At 52.7% G+C, this 10520-nt stretch overlaps 1 protein-coding gene across 1 annotated transcript; it reads right to left on the bottom strand.

Moving 5' to 3' along the window:
• Nucleotides 1-640: 640 nt before the first annotated feature.
• On the bottom strand, nucleotides 641-10102 carry LOC140453908 (uncharacterized). The gene is made up of 3 exons (XM_072548764.1): nucleotides 9934-10102; nucleotides 1395-1686; nucleotides 641-925 (listed from the first exon to the last, which is right to left on the bottom strand). Exons 1-3 carry the CDS (start codon nucleotides 9990-9992, stop codon nucleotides 641-643), a joined length of 636 nt encoding a protein of 211 aa, XP_072404865.1. The 5' UTR covers nucleotides 9993-10102.
• Nucleotides 10103-10520: the final 418 nt, after the last annotated feature.

Genomic DNA, 10520 nt, shown 5'->3' with positions numbered 1-10520 from the left:
TTCCAAATAACCTCCCTTCCAATCCCCCCCGGCTCTCTTCCCAGCCCCTCCCCCTCCATCTCCCAGCCACCAACCAGATCCAATCATTAATTAGGTCAAGTCCCCTGTTCTCTCCATCGATCGATGTCCAACTCCTTTGTGAAAACCTTCCGTATTCCAGCCCTGACCACTCTCTGTGGCAGAGAATTCCCCCCCCCCCCCCCCCGGCTTCCCCCCTTGCTCTCTGGGTGAAGCCATTTCTCCCCAACTCAATCCCAACCCACGCCCCCTTCAGACTGTGACCCCCCCCCACTCCAACCAGTTCTGGGCTCCCCACCCTCCAGTCATCAGGAACATCCTCCGATGGGTCAATGGGCCTGTTGTGACGGTCCTGGGGAGAAACGTTTAGTTCCATCTCCGAACATGGACACTTCTGGTTTTAAGGTGCTTCTCCAATCTCCCGGGGGTTGGCCCCACGTCGTCGTCGCGAGAAACAAAATGACCCCTGAACGGGTAAACGCACACGCCGCACGTTGGCGTGCAGGGACCAGAGGCTGTCGGTGTCTGAAACAACCAATGGGGTGGGGGGGCGAGACCCAGCGAGAGCGCCAAGTTGGGTTGGGTTGCTCAAGAGGGAGAGAGAGAGAGAGAGAGAGAGACCTCATGGTGAATGCGGCCATTTTGTTGATTCCGTCTTGGCAGTTTTTGTGTTGGAGCCCGAGGCCGAGAAATGGCGGTGTTGGGCACTCTCTCGACAAGCGGGGACCTTCAAAGCAAACTCTCCTCGCCTCCTTGATTTCTCCTCAAACAGCCGGCAGGAGGCCTGATTATTTCTTGCCCCCGCGCAGCGCGAGCTTTGGAGAGGCGGGGTGATGGGGCTCACAAAATGGCTGCCCCTGTCCGAGTTCTCAAAATGGCCGCCTCTCGCGAGGTCTCGAAATGGCTGCTGCCAAGGAACAAGGAGACAGCAAAAAAAGGTCAAAATGGACGCACCGTTGTCAGGCATAAGGTCATCGCTGAAGATTTGCTGTCTCTTTTCCTTTTCCTCCCAGAATGCCCTCTCCTACATGCCCTCCCATTACCCGCCCCCCCCCCCCCCCCACACTGGCACCTCGTGTTCCTCCCAAACAAGAATGGACAAGCCCGTCGACCCTCAAGCCCACCCTCCCAGGGGCTGGGGGTGAAGGTGGAATCGGGGAAGAGGGATTTGACCTCACGCACATCCACGGTTTCTCACCCACAATCCCTTGCACCCCTCCCCTGCCCCCAACTCCCACAGCCCCCTGGGAGAGAACGAAGAGGGGGGTGGGGGGGTGGGGGTGGGGGTGGGGTTGGGGGACACAGAGCCAGCTTTGGCACCTCGGTTCGCTCCCTTAGCCCCCCCCCCCCCAAAACGGCCCTCCCCTGGCGCTCACGAGTTGGCGTAAGCACCCCGGAAGGCCGAGCCGGCGGGATGGGGCCTGCCCTCCTCCTCCGCCCACTTGTCCAGGCTCCGTCGGCGGGAGTTCATGAAGAAGTTGGCGACAGTGGAAAGCCTGAGGCCTAGTTGCCCGGCGATAGCCGCTTGCTTCTCCTTGCTGGGCCGCGGGTTCTCCCTGAAGACGGAGAGCAGGGTCCTGCGCTGCACGTCGGTGAAGATCAGCCGGGGCCTGTGGGGCGGGGGTTGGCGCTGGCTCCTGCCCTGCCCGTGCTCCCTCCTCCTGCAGGCTGCGAAGAGGGGAGATGTGTTTTTAGTGAAGGAGTGATGACCGACAGACACACGCTAACGATACCTTTCAGGACCTTTTGCAAGAACGCCAAATTCTGAGTGAGCACAGCAAGCAATACCAAGAAAATGGACCTGTTCCTTTTGCCCGAGGAGGTCAATGATGTCAGACGGAGTTCAATCTGGATAATTTTGGTGAAACAAATAAGGGCGGGGCTTATACAATTAACGGTAGGCCCCTGGGTAATGTTGTATAACAGAGAGTCCTAGGGGTGCAGGTACATAATTCATTGAAGTTTGCTTCACTGGTAGACAGGGGATGTTAAGGTGTTTAGCACGTTTGCCTTCATTGTCTCAGACCTTTGAGTACAGGAGTTGGGGACGTCATGTTGGGGTTGTACAGGACATTGGTGAGGCCTCGTCTGGAGAACTGTGTCCAGTTCTGGTCGCCCTGTTACAGGAAGGAGATTATTAAACTGGAGAGGGTTCAGAAGAGATTGACCAGGATGTTGCTGGGACTGGAAGGTTTGAGTTATAAAGAAAGACAGGATGGGCTGGGACTGTTTTTTTGTTGGGAGCGTAGGAGGCTGAGAGACAACCATGTAGTAGTTTATGAAATAATGAGGGCTGTCGATAGGGTTAATGGGAGTTGCCTTTCCCGAGCATGGGAGGGGGTTTCAAGATAAGGGGCACATTTTTAAAGTGAGAGGAGAGGGAGATTTTAAAAAGGCATGGGGGGGGGGAGGGTTAAATGTTTCACACAGAGGGTGTGGAGTGAGCTGCCGGAGGAAGTGGTGGAGGCTGAGGCAATGACAACATTTAAAAGGTGGGTGGGGACACGAATAGGAAGGGTTTAGAGGGAGATGGGCCGAGTGCTGGCAAACGGGACTAGATGAGGTGAGGAGATCTGGGTCGGCACGGACGGGTTGGGCCGAAGGGTCTGTTCCGTACTGTATGACTCTGAGTCGAAGTCCGTTCCCGACGATCATACCTGAGCCATGAAGGTAACTCAGTTAGTGCGGGTTGGCACCCTCGGGGTGGGTCAGTCATGGCTGCCCAGTCACATGATCACTCTTGTCGGCCAACATCACGTCTCGAGACTCTCAAGCGCAGGATGGGAACGCCAGCCTCTGTGAACGGTCGAGGGGCAACATTTGATTCACTCCGCAAGCGACCAGAGTGTGTAACTCACCCACTGTCAAAGAGACACTGGGCGCGGAAACAGGCCCTTCGGCCCAACTGGTACCGGTTTCCCAGACTGGGCTAGCCTCATTTTCCTGCATCTGGCCAGTCCCCAGCGTTCAGCCACCCCAGATTTTCCCCATTTGTGGAGTTGGACAATTTGGCACAGTGAATGACGTTTGAAGATTAGCCCTCCTTCACACCACCTCATTCCTCAATGACATCTCCCTCAGCACTGACCCTCCGACAGCGCCCGCTCTCTCAGCACTGACCCTCCGACAGCGCCCGCTCCCTCAGCACTGACCCTCCGACACAGCCTGCTCCCTCAGCGCTGACCCTCCGACAGGGCCCGCTCCCTCAGCGCTGACCCTCCGACAGTGCCCGCTCCCTCAGCACTGACCCTCCGGCACAGTCTGCTCCCTCAGCGATGACCCTCCGACAGCGCCCACTTCCTCAGCACTGACCCTCCGACACAGCCCCGCCCCCCTCAGCACTGACCCTCCGACAGTGCCCACTCCTCAGCACTGACCCTCAGCTTGAAACTTTGAGCTGAAATCCTTATTGTGAGAAACCTGTGAATCTTCGACCCCCCCTGTCCCAGAGTGTGTTACCATCCAGCATTGGACAGTGCAGCACAGGAACAGGCCCTTTGGCCTATCATCTCTGTGCTGGCTGTTACACCATTCTACTGAAGCCATCTGCACACAGCCCTCTATTCAAGTTCACATGTCTGTCCAAATGCCTGCTAAATTTTGCATTAATTTCTGCTCCTATCATCTCCCAGGCAGCAACAGGCACTCCTTTGGACTTACACCCCTCACCTGATTTGACATTTCTACTCAGGGATAAAGAATTCCACTCAGGACTGTTTCCCTAATTCCCATTAATTTTATAGACTTCAATAACGTCCTCCGGTGGATTGGCCATGTTAAATTGTCCCATAGTGCCCAGGGATGTGCAGGTTAGGGGTGGATTGGCCATGCTAAATTGTCCCATAGTGCCCCAGGATGTGCAGGTTAGGGTGGATTGGCCATGCTAAATTGTCCCATAGTGCCCAGGGATGTGCAGGTTAGGGTGGATTGGCCATGCTAAATTGTCCCATAGTGTCCAGGGACGTGTAGATTCGGCTGGATTGGCTGTGGGAAATGCCGGCTTTATAGGGGGCAAGAGTGCATGTGATGCTCTTCGGCGGGCTGGTGTAGGCCGGATGGGCTGAATGGCCTGTTACCCTACACACCGCAGGGACTCTTTGAAAAACTGAATCAAATTTGCGTGGCGCGACCTCAAAATGCTCCATCCCATGCTGACTCTCCCTTGTGCATCCAAATACTTCTCCGAATGTGTTTTATATTCAAATAAAATTCAATTGTCTGTGTTATCATTGGAAGCCAAACTGTGGCAAGGTTTCGGAAAGAGCTGGAAGCTCTTTACACATTAACGAAGTGATGAATCAATGGGTTTCCTGCTCTGGTGAAGGCCACTGAGAGGAAACGTTTTAAATCTGCAAAATTATTCAGACGCTGCCAACTCACCTCCCCACCCACTCCCTGGCCATCAAATTGCAACCACTTCTGTTCCTTGGAAAGGTGTGATGAAACAACGGCCGAGTGTCAAAATCGATAGTTTCTCTCTGGCTGAACCACCCTGATTAATCCAAATTCCAAAAACTGGGACTCAAGTTCGCCTTTCCACCCCCCCCCCCCCCCCACGCCCCATCCCACCTGAACCTAGCGCAGACAGAAATTCACCCTACTCCCTTCTTCAACACGATTAACCAATTTCTCGAACTTACTCGCAACGATTTACAAACATTGCCAGAGTTTGAGCTACAGGGAGAGGCTGGGGCTGTTTTCCCCGGAGTGTCGGAGGCTGAGGGGTGACCTTATAGAGGTTTATAAAATCATGAGGGGGCATAGATAGGGTAAATATACAAGGTCTTTTCCCCCTGGGGTGGGGGAGTCCAGAACTAGAGGGGCATAAGTCTAGGGTGAGAGGGGAAAGGGACCTGAGGGGCAACTTTTTCACCCAGAGGGTGGTACGTGTGTGGAATGAGCTGCCAGAGGAAGTGGTGGAGGCTGGTACAATGACAGCATTTAAAAGGTGGATGGGGACATGAATAGGAAGGGTTGGAGGGATATAGACCCAAGTGTCTTACAATTCTGACACAAATGGTCTGTGCTGTGCAGTTCTCTCTATCTCTCTCTCTTTCTCTCTCTCTGTCTCTCTCTCTCTCTCGTCAGTGAGATAATTCATCATTTCATGTCTTTATTTACCCAAGACACCTCTTTAAAATAAAACAGGACTCCCCTTCCCCAGCTTGCCTATCGATAAGAACCCAACTTAACAAAGAATTTAGCAATCCCACTCCTGACATTGCAATTATGGGGGGCTCAGTGGTTAGCACTGCTGCCTCATAGCACCAGGGTCCCAGGTTCAATCCAGCGTCAGGACAGACTGTCTGTGTGGAGTCTGCACGTTCTTCCCCCCTCCTCCACTGTGTCTGTGTGGGTTTCCTCCAGGTGCTCTGGTTTCCTCCTACAATCCAAAGATGTGCAGGTTAGGGGGGATTGGCCGTGCTAAATTGTCCCATAGTGCCCAGGGATGTGCAGGTTAGGGTGGATTGGCCATGCTAAATTGTCCCATTGTGCCAGGGATGTGCAGGTTAGGGTGGATTGGCCATGCTAAATTGTCCATTGTGCCCAGGGATGTGCAGGTTAGGGTGGATTGGCCATGCTAAATTGTCCATTGTGCCCAGGGATGTGCAGGTTAGGGTGGATTGGCCATGCTAAATTGTCCCATAGTACCCAGGGATGTGCAGGTTAGGGTGGATTGGCCATGCTAAATTGTCCCATTGTGCCCAGGGATGTACAGGTTAGGGGGGATTGGCCATGTCCCATAGTGCCCAGGGATGTGCAGGTTAGGGGGGATTGGCCGTGCTAAATTGTCCCATAGTGTCCAGGGATGTGCAGGTTAGGGTGGATTGGCCGTGCTAAATTGTCCCGTAGTGCCCAGGGATGTACAGGTTAGGGTGGATTGGCCGTGCTAAATTGTCCCGTAGTGCCCAGGGATGTACAGGTTAGGGTGGATTGGCCGTGCTAAATTGTCCCGTAGTGCCCAGGGATGTGCAGGTTAGGGTGGATTGGCCATGCTAAATTGTCCCATAGTGCCCAGGGATGTGCTGGTTAGGGTGGATTGGCCATGCTAAATTGTTCCCATAGTGTCCAGGGATGTGCAGGTTAGGGTGGATTGGCCGTGCTAAATTGTCCCATAGTGTCCAGGGATGTGCAGGTTAGGGTGGATTGGCCATGCTAAATTGTCCCGTAGTGCCCCAGGGATGTGCAGGTTAGGGTGGATTGGCCATGCTAAATTGTCCCATAGTGCCCAGGGATGTGCAGGTTAGGGTGGATTGGCCATGCTAAATTGGTCCCATGGTGCCCAGGGATGTTGCAGGTTAGGGTGGATTGGCCATGCTAAATTGTCCCACAGTGCCCAGGAATGTGCAGGTTAGGGTGGATTGGCCATGCTAAATTGTCCCATAGTGCCCAGGGATGTGCAGGTTAGGGTGGATTGGCCGTGCTAAATTGTCCCATAGTGCCCAGGGATGTGCAGGTTAGGGTGGATTGGCCATGCTAAATTGTCCCATAGTGCCCCAGGGATGTACAGGTTAGGGTGGATTGGCCATGCTAAATTGTCCCATAGTGCCCCAGGGATGTGCAGGTTAGGGTGGATTGGCCATGCTAAATTGTCCCATAGTGCCCAGGGATGTACAGGTTAGGGTGGATTGGCCGTGCTAAATTGTCCCATAGTGCCCAGGGATGTGCAGGTTAGGGTGGATTGGCCACGCTAAATTGTCCCCATAGTGCCCAGGGATGTGCAGGTTAGGGTGGATTGGCCACGCTAAATTGTCCCCATAGTGCCCCAGGGATGTGCAGGTTCGGGTGGATTGGCCGTGCTAAATTGTCCCGTAGTGTTAGGTGCATCAGTCAGAGGGAAAATGGGTCTGGGTGGGTTACTCTTCGGAGGGTCGGTGTGGGACTTGTTGGGCCGAAGGGCCTGTTTCCACACTGTCGGGAATCTAATCTAATCCGGGAATAGACCAGTCAAGAGTACGGTTTAGAATGTTACCTTTCAGATTATAACTGTCAGCAGCCAGGTCATTTTCGGGTAAAAAAAGGTTTATCTTTTACATTGTTGAGTTAAATTATAGTATTTAAATCATCTCTACCTATTAAGATTATTAAATTATTCATTCCTGTAATTACACAATTAAAACTGTTAAAACTACGCCTTTTTGTTTTTTATCTGTTACAACCATTTCACACAATTAAAACACCATTTAAATAATCCCTAGCTGATAAAATTAAGCCTCTTTTTCAGTCTGCCTGTTATGATAATGACACAGTTAAAACATGTTTTGAGTCATCTTTGTTTACACAAATTATATCGTTTGGATAAAGATGGTGCGCTTTAACTTTCTTTTAAAAGTCGCACGCAGAAAATCGATTTACTTTGCAGACAACAAAAATGACGCCTGAATTTGCCTCGGTTCAGTTTAGATTTTTAATTCCTTCGCTTTGAATAAACCTTTTCAGAACCATAATTCCGGTGTTTATTGGTCAGAAAGCAACAATTGTTGGTGTGCTGAAGAAAATGATTGTCTTCATTATCGTCACAGAGAATGTATGGCACAGAAACCGACCCTTCGGCCCAACCCGTCCATGCTGACCCAGATATCCCAACCCAATCTCGTCCCATTTAGAGTCATAGAGATGTACAGCACGGAAACAGATCCTTCGACCCAACTCCTCCGTGCCGACCAGATATCCCAAACCAATCCAGTCCCATTTGCCAGCACCCGGCCCATCTCCCTCCCAAACCCTATCCATGTCCCCATCCAGATGCCTTTTAAATGCTGTCATTGTACCAGCCTCCACCACTTCCTCTGGCAGCTCATTCCATACACGTACCACCCTCTGTGTGAAAAAGTTGCCCCTTAGGACCCTTTCCCCCTCTCACCCTAAACCTATGCCCCTCTAGTTCTGGACTCCCCGACCCCAGGGAAAAGACCTTGTCTATTTATCCTATCCATGCCCCTCATGGTTTTATAAACCTCTATAAGGTCACCCCTCAGCCTCCGACGCTCCAGGGAAAACATCCCCAGCCTGTTCAGCCTCTCCTGTAGCTCAGATCCTCCAACCCTGGCAACATCCTTGTAAATCTTTTCTGAACCTTTTCCAATTTCACAACACCTTTCCGACTGGAAGGAGACTGGAATTGCACGCAATATTCTAAAAGTGGCCTAACCAATGTCCTGTACAGCTGCAACATGACCTCCCAACTCCTGGACTCAATACTCTGACCAATAAAGGAAAGCATACCAAACACCTTCTTCACTATCCTATCGACTGCGACTCCACTTTCAAGGAGCTATGAACCTGCACTCCAAGGTCTCTTTGTTCAGCAACACTCCCTCGGACCTTACCATTAAGTGTATAAGTCCTGCTAAGATTTGCTTTCCCAAAATGCAGCACCTCACATTTATCTGAATTAAACTCCATCTGCCACTTCTCAGCCCACTGGCCCATCTGGTCAAGATCCTGTTGTAATCTGAGGTAACCCTCTTCACTGTCCACTACACCTCCAATTTTGGTGTCATCTGCAAACTTACTAACTGTACCTCTTATGCTCACATCCAAATCATTGATATAAATGATGAAAAGTAGAGGACCCAGCACCGATCCTTGTGGCACTCCACTGGTCACAGGCCTCCAGTCTGAAAAACAACCCTCCACCACCACCCTCTGTCTTCTCCCTTTGAGCCAGTTCTGTATCCAAATGGCTAGTTCTCCCCTGTATTCCATGAGATCTAACCTTGCTCACCAGTCTCCCGTGGGGAGAAGACCGCGTTGAATGTAAAAATGACCTTAAAGCAAACCTTTTCACACAGAGTGCGGTAGGTGTATGGAATGAGCTGCCAGAGGCTGGTACAATGACACCATTTAAAAAGGCATCTGGATGGGGACATGAATAGGAAGGGATTGGAGGGATATGGGCCAAGTGCGGGCAAATGGGACGAGATTAGGTTAGGATATCTGGGGTCAGCATGGACGGGTTGGGCCGAACGGTCTGTTACCATGCTGTACACCTTAATGACGTAGTGAGAGGCAAGAGTTTAGAGGGATATGGACGAAATGCTGGCATGTGGGACAAGATTAATTTAGGATATGGATGACATGGCGGCTCAGTGGTTAGCACCGCTGCCTCAAGATGTCAGGGACCCGGGTTCGATTCCCCCCTCGGGGGTGACTGCCTGTGTGGAGTTTGCACATTCTCCCCCCTGTGTCTGCATGGGTTTCTCCCACAATCCAAAAGATGTTCAGATTAAGGTGGGTTGGCCATGCTACATTGTCCCATAGTGCCCAGGGATGTGCAGGTTAGGGTGGATTGGCCATGCTAAATTGTCCCATAGTGTCCAGGGATGTGCAGGTTAGGGTGATTGGCCATGCTAAATTGTCCCGTAGTGCCCAGGGATGTGCAGGTTAGGGTGGATTGGCCATGCTAAATTGTCCCGTAGTGCCCAGGGATGTGCAGGTTAGGGTGGATTGGCTATGCTAAATTGTCCCGTAGTGCCCCAGGGATGTGCAGGTTAGGGTGGATTGGCCATGCTAAATTGTTCCCATAGTGCCCAGGGATGTGCAGGTCAGGGTGGATTGGCCATGCTAAATTGTCCCGTAGTGCCCAGGGATGTGGTTAGGGTGGATTGGCCATGCTAAATTGTCCTGTAGTGCCCAGGGATGTGCAGGTTAGGGTGGATTGGACCGTGCTAAATTGTCCCCATAGTGCCCAGGGATGTGCAGGTTAGGGTGGATTGACCGTGCTAAATTGTCCTGTAGTGCCCAGGGATGTGCAGGTTAGGGTGGATTGACCGTGCTAAATTGTCCCATAGTGCCCAGGGATGTGCAGGTTAGGGTGGATTGACCGTGCTAAATTGTCCCGTAGTGCCCAGGGATGTGCAGGGTAGGGTGGAAAAGTGAGACGCGGGCAAAGAATAGTAAAATGGTGCCCACCTTCCATCCTGAGCGTGGTGATCCTCTGGGATTCGGGTTCCCGCAGCCAGGGTCCACATCGTCCGGAAGGTCTCCCGGCCGGACTTGAGTCGGTGCCAGGGCTTGGGACGTCGCAGGAGGTCGGAGAGGGTGCCCTGGGAGCGGCCTAGGACCCGCGCGGGCGAAGACCGCCTGTGGGATGCCACACCTCTTCAGCTCGGCCGTTACCTGCCCGGCCACCTCGTGGGTGTCGATCTCCCTGGGTGGCGCGGGCGCAGCCTCCCCCACTGTGGGGCAGCGGTGGGGGGGTGCCGACTGGTGGTAGCACCCCAGACAGGGTCCAGCGGGTGGCCCAAGCCGGGGGTCTCTGTCTCCAGTACCACAGGCAGCTCCGAGCTGTAACCCCAGGGTCCAGTGATATGAGGGTCTTTGGCGTGGCTTCTATGCCCACCAGCCTGGCAGACCCCAGGCACAGCCCCGGTCAGTGCCATCATCTCGATGCCCACCAGCTCCCCAAAGCTGTCCAAATGTGGATTCATCTCTGCAAGTCTCCGATCATGTACATCAGCAACGAGGAAACAGCTAAAGGTTATTCTCCAAATCGCGCT

Source organism: Chiloscyllium punctatum, chromosome 28 (assembly GCF_047496795.1).
Source record: "Chiloscyllium punctatum isolate Juve2018m chromosome 28, sChiPun1.3, whole genome shotgun sequence".
Lineage (NCBI taxonomy): Eukaryota > Metazoa > Chordata > Chondrichthyes > Orectolobiformes > Hemiscylliidae > Chiloscyllium > Chiloscyllium punctatum.
This window is presented reverse-complemented; position numbering and strand designations above follow the sequence as displayed.